The following is a 14,952-nucleotide window of genomic DNA, read 5'->3' on the forward strand; positions in this document are numbered from 1 at the left end:
TTCAGACTCACAGGCAGAGTTGGTATGGCCTGGCACTATTATTGTGATTTTCGTCAGAATCTTCAAAGTTAAGGAATTGCAACCTCAGAAGCACATTAAGGTACACCGATGCTCTAGATCTCTTCTCTACTTCCCTCCAATTTGGAAGATCTTAACCTGGTCCTTCATCACCTGGCGCTTGCATTTGTTTTTAAGGACCAATGCTTGGCCCTTTGCTACATCAATTAAGTCAGAATTCATTCTTCTCACCCACTTTCTTAGCACTGTGTAGTGCCATGCATTTTTATCCTTCTACAATTGCAAATTTATAATTTTCTAATAATCACTTATTCTATTTATAGTTATAGAATTTTGAAAAAAAATTCAGGAAGACTTTAGAGAAATGTAATGGTTATTCATTTAATAGAGACTTAGTCCCCAAATAGTTATGACTTATTAAACACAATGTAAGATAGAAAAAAGAAAAAAAATACTTAAAATTATCACATACATAGATATGATGAAGCACCTAAAATAATTAACTTTTGCAGCTGCATGCTTATTTTGGATTTGGATTTTCCTAATCTACATGCATTCAACACTTACTGTCTGTGACCTGGACACATTTGAAAAAACCTCTTTATGCCTCCTTTTTTCAAACTGTAGAATTTGGATCATAATAATGTCTCTCATGTTTGCTGTAAGGATTAAATGAACTAATATTGCCCTAGTCCGTGTGGTTTATTTGGTTGGGCATCGTCTCCGGCACCAAAAGGTTGCCCGTTCTGTTCCCAGTTAAGGCTCATGCCTAGATTTCCAGCTCAATTCCTGGCAGAGTGTGTGCAGGGGCCAGTCAATTGATGTTTCACTCTCACGTTGATGTTGCTCCTTCTTTCTAAAAAATCAATAGTAAAAATCATCTTTAAATGAAAATTGCTCACATAAATTCCTTCATACTTTTTAGTTTACATAATTTTTTTGTGAAGTAAAATAAAAGTAAGTTCACAATTTTTTTTTCCTAAACTATTTCACTTTCTCCTGAATTTACTTGTGGATTTTTGGCCTCCCAGCCCATATAGACTGACCTCATAACCCATGATGTCAATCATTGTTGCATACTTAATTTCTAGCACCCAATATCTTTGCTCACATACTGGGGTGGCAGAGTTGTCACATTATCTAAATATGATTCAATTGGATTCACCTCAACTGGTCTCCAGTGTTCCTCTGTTCATCAATTTCTTTTAGTTAAAGGTTAACCCGGTGCTTTGTTTTTTCAACGACCCACCTATTTAATCATCTTCCCACATAAAATATTTAAATTCTTATAACTTCCTCTCATGTTACCTAAAATCTGTCAGCATCTAGACCTAGCCTTTCCTCTCTCTGTTCTGACTCAGGATTTAGAAATGTCCTTTTATAGCTCCCTACTGAACAATACACAAAACTAACCCTTAACTTGGCACCCATAAACTGATTGGGCTGCACAATTTGACCACAACCTACTTTGCCAGTCTTGCATTTCGCTTTGACTTGCCCGCACTTCCACAAATGATATCCCAGTCACGTGGACTTACTTTTCAGTCATCAGACAAACCCTGAACTTTTCCACCTTATAATGTGCATTTGTTGGGGGTGTTCATTCCCAATGTATAACAGATCTAGACCTTGCTCATATCATGAGTCCTCTTTCCATTTTCTAATTGGATTTATTGGGCTCTTTCTTTGCACCCTTGCACTTTGTGGAACTTCCCACCTTAGTACCTATCACTTGCATGTGTATGTTTGTATGTGCATGCATATGTTTCAACAGATCAATGCTCAGAAAATAATAGTTTAATGGAATTGTATCTAAGTTAATGGGTGCTTGAGAAAGGTAATGTAAATATTTAAGGCATAAAATAATACTAAATTCATTTATACTGTAACTTTTGAATACATGCTATTCATTTTTTGGTTAGTGTTTATACATTACTAGACGCCCAGGGCATGAAATTCGTGCATGGGTAGGGTCCCTAGGCCTGGCCGACAATCAGGACCAATTGGGGCCTTCTGGCTGCTGGCGGGCGTCTCCCTCCCTTGGCTGCTGGCTGAGGCCAGGGCCTTCCTTCATTCCACGCTGCCCCTTGGTGGTCAGCGCATGTCATAGCACGTGATCGAACTCCCGAGGGGACACTTTGCATATTAGCCTTTTATATATATGGGGATATATATATTCATTACTTAACTAGAATGTAAGTTAGCTTACATTTACTGAAAAGATATCACTAAAGAGAAACTAATAGGAAAATAACCAGAAATTCGATAATTGATATGCAGATGATGAAGACTAACCTGCATGTTAATATGCACTATGTGTATATTAATCTCAGAATCACTGAAATTTAACATTGAGGAGACTGTTATGATCTTGCAGCCAACTTTTCTATAGTGTCAGTGAACAAAGCCCAGAGACTAGGCATTCATTATACCAACAGTTTATCTAGTTGCGACTAAAACTCATGATTTCTGACCTAGTTATAAGTGCTCTTTTTATCCTGAAAAGATTTGTTTCATTGTTTTTATTATTGTTTCTCTTGTGGAAAAAAAATATTACTCCATTACTTCAGATACTCCAAACAGCTAGTTTTTTCACCTCCGCCCTTAAGGTTTAGAAAACAGGTCTTGAAATATATAAACTGACTAAAAAAAAAAAAAAAAAAAAAAGTAAGTGAATTAAAGAAATTCAAGTTTAAATCCTTTTAAAAATACATACTTTCTAATATTTAATAACATATTATATATTTGTATTTTCATATCAATAAGAATACAAAGTACAAAAAGCAGAGTATACTGAAATGATATTCAAGGAAAAGCTAGATAAAATCCTGCTTTCTTTCCTGGAAGAAGGAAAATTCTAGAGCTAAAGTATTGCCCTTATATGGCATAATATGTCTTTGCTCTGATCTTTAAACCAAATTCATGTGTGAACACATAATTGTTTCTATATAAAGTACAATTACATGAGCATAAAAATAGAAAAAAAGTGGGTTAAAAAGTAGCTTGTAACTTTGTAATAGGTGCCCACCTTTGGAAGCTATCACATTGACAGAATAATTTTAATATTGGGCTTAAATCATTTTTGCACCTAAAAATCTATATCCTATTTATGTTAGTTTTAAAAAAAAGATATATTCGTTCAGCGATCCACTTGACTCTGGGCCTAAACTTACTTTTAAATAGTACAAAGGAATAATCTTCTATTATTTGATGGTAGGTGTTAATTTTATCAATATTATTTTAAAAGGGAAAGGTTCTATATGATTATCAAACCAATTTTTATTTTCCATAGTTTGAATAATTGACTTTTCCCTTATCTAATGAGTTTCTGTATAGCTAATTAATTCCCCAATCCTTCACCATAAATTTTTGTTTTGGAAGTTGTTCATCTGTTCTTTAATCTTTTCTTAGCTAGTTACCTCCTCCTTTATTTTACTTATTCAGTCCTTTGGAACCACTATTTTTGGATGTTTAAACTCCATGACAGAACCTTGAATTATGATTTTTCCTATATTTCCCTATTTTCCAACTTCTTTTCTCATATCAGTATACGTATGTGCTCTGAAAACTTTTCAAGTTGGTGGCTGGCTTATTTATTTTCTTTCTTTTTTTTTATGAACAGAGTTCTAATTTTCATGAAGTTTAATTTACCTATTATTTTTATTTGTCATTGATGGTTCATGATGGATGATCAAGGTTGTGAGGTATTTTCTAGAAGCTTTGTAGTTTAGCTTTAATGTGAAAATTAGAGTTCATTTTTTTTAAAGTGTAAGGATCTTTTTTAAATATACAGATATCTGTCTAGTTGTTCCATTGTCATTTTTTTTTTTAAAAAAAACAGCTTTTTTATCTCATTGAACTGTTTTGGTGTTTTGTTCACCATATGTGTGTGGTTCTATAGCTGGACTCTATTTTCTTCCGTTATTTAATTTTTTTTAATCACCATTTATCTTCACTATATCCTCTTCAACTGACTCTCCCGTTATTTTATTTGTCTCTCCTTTAGCTAGACTTCACTCTCTTGATTATCCTTGTTTTTTAGCAATTCTTCAGTCAGGTAATGTAAATCTTCCAAATTCATTTTCCCTTTTTAAGGTTGTTTTGGGCATTCTTAGTCTTTTTTTTTTTTAGTTGATATAAAGTTTAAAATCAGCATGTGAATTTCGGAAACAAAGCTGAAGATGAACAAAGTTAGAGGATATGTTTGATTGCACATCAAGGTATTTTTTAAAAGCTTCAGTAACTAAGACAGTGCGATATTGATGCAATGATAGACAAGTCAATGCAACAAAATAGGGAATTTGGAAATTGACCCAAACTTACAGGGATACATTGATTATGACAATGTTGGCACTGCAGCACAAGTAAAGATTAGATTTCCAGTAAGTACTTGCATAATTGAAGTTCCATACCCTTCCTTTTTCTACTGCAACATATTACCACCAAAGTTTAATGGTTTAAAACAACAGAATTCAGTTTATTATTTCTCATTTTTTTGTGTCTGGAAAAAGCTTAATTGGGCAGTTCTCACTATAAATCTCTCATGTAATTGCCACCAGGCAGGCTAGAAGTGGAATGATGCGAGTCTGGCATATCCTGAGAAAGTTCCAGCCTTTCTGGAAACTAAATGAATGAAAATTAGCTCAATATCACTAGTAATCAGGGAAATGGAAATTGAAACCTCAGTGCATACCACGCACTATACCTTCATCAGAATGGCTTAGGTTAGAGTGGCAACACCCAGTGCTGTGAGGATATGGAGCAACTCAAACCCTTATTGACTGCTGTTTAAAATCTAGTTTTGTCAGATTACTTTTGAAATGTGTGGCAATGTTACTAAAAGTAAATATTTGCAAATCCTAAGACCCAGGCAAATCTTTTACTGGTTTGTAACTAACTGGCAAATATTCATCTAAGCACAAACACCATTTAAGAGAAAATTTCTAGCAGAATTTTTTGAAGTAGCCTTACTAGAAATAGCAAACTGGGACAACTTAAATATATCTTAAGTTTAGAATGAAAAAACAGTGATGCTTTTATACATTGTATAAATAGGTAGAAAAGAAAATGAACGAGTTAATGCTATTCATAGCGATACAGATGAACGTCAGTGGCATGATATTCAGTAAGTGATGCTTAAATCAAAACAATGCACATAAAAGTCCAAGATAGTGGTTAACTTTGTAAAGGGGAGAAGAAATAAAGATGGGAGAGCATGAGAGGATTTCTGTTGTGTTAATAATAATTCTATTCCTTGACTTGAATAGTTACATTGGTGTATTCACGTAGATTATTTATTAAATGTTATATTAATATATAATACTTCAATAATGTGTCTATTTTTAAAAAAATATTTTTATTGACTTTATAGAGAAGAAGGGGAAGGGATAGAAAGAGAGAAACATCAATGAGAGATTCACTGACTGGCTGCCTCCTGCATGCTCCCTATTGGGGATTTAGCCCCCAACCCGGGAATGTGCCTTGACCAGGAATTGAACCTTGACCTCCTGGTTCATAGGCCAGCACTCAACTGGGCAATAATAATGTGTTTATTTTAAAAACCAATTTTTTGTTCATAGTATCACAGAGGGAGCTAGAGAAACAGATTAGTTTTTAATTAAGTTTATGTTTAATAAAGCAGGTTCTCATTTTTTAAATGATACCGAGGAACACACTGAATCATTAGGAGAGGCAGAAAACTAGATTAGAGTGCAACTTCTTTAGGAACAATGACCATATGGAATATAAACTGGACTGGAGGGAAATCCATTGCTGCCTCTCTGAGCTCAGACAGTGCACATTTCAAGGCCAGCACCTCTGACCCATCCAGGACCCTGATGCTCTCTCCTCAGGGTCTGCTACTGCTGCTGCTGACCCCCAAACTAGAATTGATTGTGAGAAACTCCTTTTTTCTTGGGTTACTATAGCATCTAATTGATCATTTTGGCTTGTGCTTTGATTGGTAGAGCCTGGGTCATGTGTAAAGTCTACCTTCAAATCAAGCTAGCGAAGGAAAGGTGCCCGGCACTTCAGCTGTGATGGTGCTTTGTAAGATGTGGCTCTCAGGACATAGCAAGAAGTTTCAGATGCTCCTGGAAATGAGTGATGGTGACCAGCACATTTCTCCCATTTGTGTGTATGCTTTTGAGCTCATGTTTCCAACAAGGTTTGTCAACAGGTATAGGGTTTGCATACATCTGAACTGTATGAACTGGTGTAGCAGTCATTTATCAACAGTTTAGTAGAGTTTCAAGTGTCTTTCATTCTAAAATAGAGTCAGGCTTTTCCAAGTCCTGGACTTGTTCCTGGCAGTTAACCCATTCTCTGAGAGGTGTGTGAAATCTTGCCATTTACAAAGATATATTTTTACCATTTTCTGCTGTACTAGAAAATCTTGAAATGCTTAGTAGCCTTGTGGTGATAGGTGTTTTTTCCCTCCTGAATTTTATTCTCACTTATTGAATATACTAGTGGCCTGGCGCATGAAATTTGTGCACGAGGAGGGGGGTCCCCTCAGCCCAGCCTGCAAACTCTCCAAACTGGGACCCCTCGGGGGATGTCCGACTGCCAGTTTAGGAATTGGGCCTAAATTGGCAGTCGGACATCCCTCTCGCAATCCGGAACTGCTGGCTCCTAACCGCTTATCTGCCTGCCTGCCTGATTGCCCCTAACCACTTTGTCTGCTGGCCTGATTGCCCCCAACTGCCCGCCCCTCCGCCGGCCTGCTCACCCCTAACCACCTCTGCCTCAGCCCCACCACTATGGCTTTGTTGGAAGGACATTCGGTCTCCCGGAAGGTCTCCCGGTCTAATTAGCATATTACCCTATTATTAGTATAGATGAAAGAGAATAATCATCATGGTTTGCACAAATGGCTAAAATACATTTACGTCTCTTAGCTAGCTTACTATTTTCAGGAATTCAATAGGTACACATGTTTCCCTTGCATTTTAACATCTTTAAAGACTGTTTACATGATGGATTGGCAGCATTTTTTCCTTTTAGTGATATGCAGACTGGTTTGCATCTGACAAATACTCATATCTTAGAATTTGTGAGACATAATAATGACTTTATATACAAAAATGAAAATTAGTTACAAATATATGATCAAGATCGTTGTGTAACTCTGCTTCCTAGTAATCAATGTCTTCATTTGATACTGTAGACCTCAGACATCAAGATTCTACAGGAAATTACGCAATCCCAACACAAACCTTCACTTCCACTTGTCTATTTTTTCAGCTGTGTCATTTTCTTTGTTGATCTCATTACGGCACCTGCAGCCACTTCCGTGGTCTCCTGGTGGTGTGTGAATTATACACGGGAATCCAGAGGCCAGCCACGGACTCTGCCTCCTGCTTTCCTGAGTTCACTACCTCCAAGCCAACACGCCATCTCTTTACCTGACCAGTTCAAAGAGTGGCTACTCTAAAAACTATATCTCAGCCTTAAACACAATGGTATAGCCATGATAATAATGCATTTTGTCTGTTGTCATCCTCCATCAGAAAAATTTTCTGATGTTGCAACATTCCTTCCTTTCCCATATTGCTTGGGGATCAATCAAAATAATGGCTTATATTTGTGTAGTGACCTCTGGGTTTTGATAGGCATTTGTGTGCATCATTTCACAGCAAATGTGTGTCTTATGACCAGGTGAGCATTCTTTTTTGCAGAGAGGAAAACAGTGTTTTAGAAGCCCATATAAGTCCACATAATAGTGGATGGTAGATCCCAAATTATAATTGATTTCCAGTCCTCTCAGTTATATCTTAATATCCAGACTCTGAATGTCTAAATTCCTTCTCTTTTGTTACTTTTGAGTTTCCAGTTAGTGACCTTGTAATAAAGAATTTGAAACAATAGTATTTTCTAAAAATATAACAAACATTGATAGAATTTATATCTGATAGTATTTTTAATTAACTAATTCATTTCCAATTTCAGTTGAGAAATGATCTCACTGATTAATTGCTTTGAATAAGGGAGGGATTTAGTATTTGTATTCAATAGAAAATAAAGTTTTGAAGAATATGCCTTATAATTAAATTGATCTTACTCACCTATAATCTTATTTTTCAACATCTCTTTTATTTCTAGTTATGTTCCGCCTCTATGACACGGATGGGAATGGCTTCCTGGACAGCTCGGTAATGTTTTTCTTCAAATACTCTGTGAAAATTTTAAAGTAGTTGGTTCAGAAAAAAATGCAATGAATGAATTTATACCTATTACCACAGAAGACATGCTTAATATAATTTTCATGTGCTTGCACAGTATTTTTATCATGTGACTTTTTGAAAGAGAGTGGTCTGAGAAAACTTAGGATCACAATTTATCTATTTGAATAATTTTACTACATAAATGTTATGCACCGAAAGATTTAAAAAAGACTAACTTATTTAAATAAAACATGAGAAAGTTATGGTCCATTGATCTAGAAAGAAAAAAGTGAGATTTGACACTAGTGAAAGTATTGAGAATACAAGTAGAATTTAAAGGAATTATAAAGTCAGTTTAATCACTTTATTATTTTCACTTTTTATTTTATTTAAAATGTGTTTTTATTGATTTCAGAGAGGAAGGGAGAAGGCGAGAGATAGAAACATCAATGATAAGAGAGAATCATTGATCAGCTGCCTCATGCATGCCCCCTACTAGGGATGGAGCCCACAACCCAGGCTGGAAATGGAACTGTGACCTCGTAGTTCATAAATCAGTGCTCAAGCAATGAGCCACACTGGCCGGGCTATTTTCCTACTTTTAAAAGTATTCTTAATCATTTATGCTTTTGAAATAGCTAAATGTATTTACAAATTGCTTTGACCAACTTCCGTTTTTTAAATGTCTCATTCAATTTTAAATGAAACTTGCCTACTCTATAGTTTAGATATAAAAAGCAATAGAAGAGAAATACCACATATGTATGATTTAACGGAAAGAAATAATTAAGTGTTTATTTTACACTTAATACATGCAAATTATTAATATTTTCCAAACGAGAAGTTGGGCTCAGTTCTACTGCTCAAGTCAGGGACTCATCTGTTTATCTATCTCAGTTTCCATCCAATCATATAGTTTATATTTGCTAGTAACATTTTGCATATTGCATTATTTCCTGTTATATAAAGAAATAGAAGAATATTAATAAAAGAATGTCAGACTATGGAACTTTTTAAAAAATTATCTTTATCGTTGAAAGTATTATAAATATCCCCTACCTCCATTGACCCCCTCCTCCCACCATTGCCCCTTCTGCCCCCTCCCCTAGCTTCACCACATTATTGCCTATGAACATGGGTTATGCAAATATGCATATAAATTCTTTGGCTAATCTCTTTGCAACTACCCACACTGCCTTCCATTTGAGATTCATCAGTCTGTTCCTCTTTCCCTCTGAGATTCATTAGTGTTTCATGCTTCCATGTCTCTGGACCTATTTTGTCAATTAATTTTGTTCATTAGCTTCGACAGATGAGTGAGAGCATGTGATAGCTGTCTTTCTCTGACTGGCTTATTTTGTTTAGCATAATATTCTCTAGGTCCCTCCATGGGTGCACAGGCACTCTGAAAAACAAATGATTTGATATAATTAATACCAATGAAAATAGACAATATTTCAGAGAATGAGTATCTCTCATCATCTGGGGTCCTCCCTATGCCAGGGTTCAAACAGGCTTTTTTACACCCAAAGCAGTGAAGTTGGAAACATACTTCTGTAACACTCAGTAGGACAATGGGCCATTAGTTTCTCCTGAGAGCGATAAAAATATCCAGTTCTACTCTAGGAAATGAACTCCAATCTGAATTGATGTTATGACTGCAGGATATCTTATGTTTAAGTGTCCCTATATTTTCAAATGCTCCTACTGTTATGTGCCTAGTGGTGTTCATTTTTCTATTTGGGAATATTAAACTACATGATACATTTGCTCATTTTCTGGTGGCATTTCACAGCTAAGAGATTAGATATTTTTTATAGATATTTCAATGTGCTTATTGTAGCACTTCTAATTACACTAATGCAAATTACGTTTTTACTGCTGCTTTGTTTTATTTAATGTTTCTTTTTAATTAAGTTATAAGAATGTTTCTTCAGTAGGCTTTTAGCCATGGGTTGGCAGCTGATTTAAAAAATTAATCAAATACTTTTTTTGATCTCTGCCATTTTTTTAACATATAGCAAATTACTAGCAATAATTGTGGCTATAGTTACAATATTAAACAATGAGTTGTTTAATTTTTTTATGATAAAACTAGTGTTTTTTGTTTGTTTCTTTTATAATTAAAAAATATGGTTTTAATTTCTATGGTTTCCTCCACAACATTTACTGTCCCAATATATTTCCTTCAATATTAGCATGAAATTGCATCTTCTGATGAAATTTTCCTTAGAAATTTAAAGGTGTAGCAGTTTGCATATTGAAGGCAAAACAGAGGAAAATTGACACTTTGAAAAATGACTACTATGTCTAAACAATACTAATTAATGTTTATTGATCACTTGCAATATGTCAGACAAGACAAGTACATTTTATGTAATAGCATGTTTAATTTTTGTAGCAATTCTATAAACTAGGTAAGATTAGAATTACAGCAATAATCTTTTTATTGATTAGGAAACTGAGTCTAGCCCTAGCTGGTTTGGCTCAGTAGACAGAGCATCAGCCTGAGGACCAAAGAGTCCTGGGTTCGATTCCGTCAAGGGCTAGTCCCTTGGTTTCAGGCCCCTCCCCAGCCCGGGCCCTGGTTGAGGCTCATGCAAGAGACAAACACTCGATGTGATTCTATCACATTGATATTTCTCTCTGTCGTTCCCTCTCTCTTCCACTCTCTCTAAAAAGCAATGGGAAAATATCCTCGGTTGAAGATTTAAAAAAAAAGAAAGAAACTGACTCTAAAAGAGGTTAAATAACTTAGCTAATGCCACAAAACTACATAATAGTCCACCACAAATAGTTTCCATTCTTAAAAACATACCCAGCGATTTTAACCATTCCAAACCATTCAGGCATACATAAACAAAAAAATGTTGTAAGTGAAAGAGAGTAACACACACAAAATCCTAGTCCCTAATTCCAAGGGATGTGTGTTTTAAATATTTTTATCTGTAGTAAATAAAGACATGTATATTTGTATTGTTTCTGGGGTGACCTTTGTTACATAAATAGCATTTTCATGATTACATCTTTTCTGGTGAGAGTATAGCTTTTATCAGAGGGCTTCATGGCCCTCCAAAGGAAAACCTCTCTACCATATTTCTGTCCTGATATCATGAATATTAACTGCATACATTAGATCAGAAATTTCAGTAGAACGATCTTTGATTGATATACTTTAAGTATTATTCTTTTATACTTATAGTTTACATTGTCAGACTGTATAACACCACTTTTAATTATGTCATTGAATACATTAAGAATTACTAGCATTATAATATACCTTTAATCTTTTCTGGAGATGGGAATAAATTAAAACATTAAATAAATGGGTATAAAATGTTTTAATTTATTTAGCAAAGCCATATGTATTTACTAGCAGTTCTTTAAAGAGTGGACATTTGAGAAGAATAATGTGAAAATTCAAACTAAAATTCTATCCCCTCATAAAATAAACTCTACACATACTTAGCCTCCCAATCTTGACCCTGAAGACTCCTCTAATGGAGCAAATTATTCTAATAAATGGCTAGAGCAGACAGTATGCATGCTCAGTGTCTCCGAGTAAAAATAAACCTCTCCTTTGCCTCAGACACTTCCTTCCACACCTGCTTTCAAGCCAAAAGATCAGGTTACTCACTGATTTAAAAGTCACATCTTGTGGAAATATGTATGCTCCTACTTTCATCAGATGCTCCTGCCCAAAGAGTGTTCCTGTTATTATTATTATTTTTTTTTACTAGCAGAAACTCTTTCTTTGTATAATTGTGCCCTCTCCTGGTGAAGATTTCTAGACAAAGTACAAAATGAGTTTATATTTAAGCTCTTCTTTTATGTATAATCAGACCTTTAAAATATTTATATAATTAATTATATGACTCTTAGTTTTTGAGGAATAGGTTGAACCAATAATTCCCCTAAGTCAGTGGTCGGCAAACTGCGGCCCCTTGAGTGTGGCTCTTCCACAAAATACCACGTGCGGGTATGCACGTACAGTGAGATTGAAACTTCATGGCCACACTCAAGGGGCCAAAGAGCCACATGTGACTCGCGAGCCGCAGTTTGCTGACCACGGCCCTAAGTCAAAGTTAAAGAATTTAGTGAGTCTTTGCATTCTTACTCCCTTTCTCTTTGTCCCTCTCTCTCTGCTCCAGGAACTAGAAAACATCATCAGCCAGATGATGCATGTGGCAGAGTACCTTGAATGGGACGTCACTGAACTTAATCCAGTATGTATACGAATGATTTAACTGTTGGCTAAATTCTAGAAGGTGCCTCTCTCTCTCTCTCTCTCTCTCTCTCTCTCTCTCTCTCTCTCTCTCTGGAACCTAATACATTACTGTCATTTGATTTTTCTTGATCACTCTAAGATATAATTTCTAATTAAAAGTCAAAGTGGATCCTGAACAAGGAGGGTATATGTTCTGAACCTCTTAACTTTTTTCCTTGTGGAAATTAATGTGCATGGTGGTCTTACAAATGTGTAGATAAATAGAAGATGCTGGCAGACAACTGCCACTGTCATGCCATGCCACCAAACAGCCAGAATTGATATGTGGAAATTGGTAAAGTAGTTGTTATAAAAGAGGATGAAGAGGATGAAGGTGATTAAGATGATGGCCCTGGCTGGTGTGGCTCAGTTGATAGGCATCATCCTGTGCACCAGGGGGTTGCTGGTTTAATTCCTGGTTCGATTCCCAGGCAGGGCACATGCCCGGATTACAGGCTCTGTCCCCAATAGGAGGCATGCAGGAGGCAGCCTATCGTTGTTTCACTCTCACGTGGAAGTTTCGCCCTCTATCTCTTCTCTCCCTTCCTCTCTCTGTAAAAATCAATTAAAAATCTTTTAAAAATTAAAAAAGAAGATGATGGTGGTGATAGCTTACTGTGCACAGCGTATTGTACTATCTTTTGTATATGTGTTATTTAATGCTTGCAACCCTCTGAAGTAGATACTAATATTTTATTCATTGCACAGATGAAGAAATTGAGATTTCAAAAGGTTAAAGTTACTTGCACAAAGCTCTTCAGTCAGAGCTAGGATTTTAATCAAATCATTTAAAGAAATAGTATCAATGCTAATGGCATATAAAAAACTTATTATTTTTAATAGGTTTATACCAAAGTTACAACATAATTCAAATGTATATTAAAACATACTTAATTAGAAACTGCCTTTAGCCAAAAGTAATATTTTGGGGAGAGTTAATAAGTGTTACTGATTTTTCATTTATTTTTGAAACCAACTAAGTTAAGCAACATGTACACGATTTAAGCAAGTACAAATCAATTGGATTTAAGTGACCTACAGTTTATTTGAATTCAAAAGGCCTATTCTTCAAACTCTATTCATATTTGTGCAGTTCATGGCATGATAATGGCATGAGGATAGGATGTGAGAGCTGAGATAGCATTTCCTTGCTTTGCAAACTCCTGCCAGTAAAGTACACCAAGGTCATGTGCAATGTCATGTACAAAGGAGGGCGCCATTCTTGCTGCACATGGCTTCTCACGTTTTAACTCAACTGATGTTTTTCTCTTTGGGGATGTGGAAATGCATATTCCCTGCACAGTGAATTCAGAGACATAGCAATGTTGTAGTTTGTATATGGAAGACTAAAGTTTACGGTAACATGTATCTAACTCTAAGAATTCTGCTTGATTCATCTTAACACTACTTGCACTGACACCAGGGACTTGGACATTCTGTTGTCCTTTTTGGTTGTGTTAATCTAACACAACTTTCCCATCCCACTTGCCTTCATACATGTGAACATGATTTATCTATCAGTCAAGCCTCTTGTCCTCGCTGGAGTGGTAGAGAGAAGAGGGGTCGTTTTCTATCAGTTTTCAAAGCAGAAGTGGGCTCCACCACTTCCAAACAAAATATCTCTGGAGAGAGGCATGGATTTGAGAAAAGGGGGACCTGGATGCTCTAAGGAAGGAAACAGTTGGTGCCTAGGCACTCTAACGTGATAAATACCTACACGAAAATACAGTTAATAAGCTATATAGCATTATTTGTCTTTTATGGCACACCTAGATAATCTGTCATTTCTCTGGCTGGTATAAATAGTAGAAAGTCAAGGTACTGCCTCATCCTCCCTGATGACTTAACAGCTCTCCCCATTTTAAAAGTGTGTGCTCCTGTGCACATTGTCAGACCCCTGATAAGTGTGTGTATATGAATAAAGAAAACTAAACATCTGAGGTCTACGGCTGGTAGTAGGGAAGACTAAGATGTCTTTCGAAGGAATGGAAAAAACAAAACTTAACCCCAATTTTAACATTCGATGTATTAGGTAGAAAATGAAAGCATTAAGCATGTGAATAAAATGCTCTGTATTTTAGTTCTCTTCTCATTTATTCATTTTCTCCTAGTTCACCAGAGTGCCTTCCAGGGGCAGGATATATATATATATATACTAGAGGCCCGGCGCACAAAAATTTGTGCACTCAGTGGGGAGGGGGGGCCCTCAGCCCGGCCTGTGCCCTCTAGCAGTCTGGGACCCCTCGGGAGATAATGATCTGCTGGCTTAGGCCTGCTCCCAGGTGGCAGAGGGCAGGCCCAATCCTTAGGTGCAGCCCCTGGTTGGGCTCAGAGCAGGGCCGATTGGGGAGTTGGGGCGCCGCCCCCTGTCATGCACAGAGCAGGGCAGATTGGGAGGTTGTGATGCCACCCTCAGTCATGCTCAGGGTAGGGCCGATTGGGGGGTTGGGGCACCGCCCCCTGTCCAACTCAAGGCAGGGTCGATGGTGAGGTTGCGGCTCC

General features: G+C 36.4%; 1 protein-coding gene across 4 annotated transcripts in view; it reads left to right on the plus strand.

Moving 5' to 3' along the window:
- DGKB (diacylglycerol kinase beta) overlaps nucleotides 1-14,952 on the plus strand; it is a 533,513-nt gene that overhangs the window by 127,415 nt on the left and 391,146 nt on the right. For all 4 annotated transcript variants that reach the window (XM_015558205.1, XM_015558206.1, XM_006779053.2 and 1 more), the window contains 2 exons: nucleotides 8,122-8,171; nucleotides 12,335-12,409. In XM_015558205.1, the coding sequence (XP_015413691.1) occupies nucleotides 8,122-8,171; nucleotides 12,335-12,409 (125 nt within the window). The remainder of the gene's footprint in view (nucleotides 1-8,121; nucleotides 8,172-12,334; nucleotides 12,410-14,952) is intronic.

This window comes from Myotis davidii, unplaced genomic scaffold (assembly GCF_000327345.1).
Source record: "Myotis davidii unplaced genomic scaffold, ASM32734v1 scaffold168, whole genome shotgun sequence".
In the NCBI taxonomy this organism is placed as follows: Eukaryota; Metazoa; Chordata; class Mammalia; order Chiroptera; family Vespertilionidae; genus Myotis; species Myotis davidii.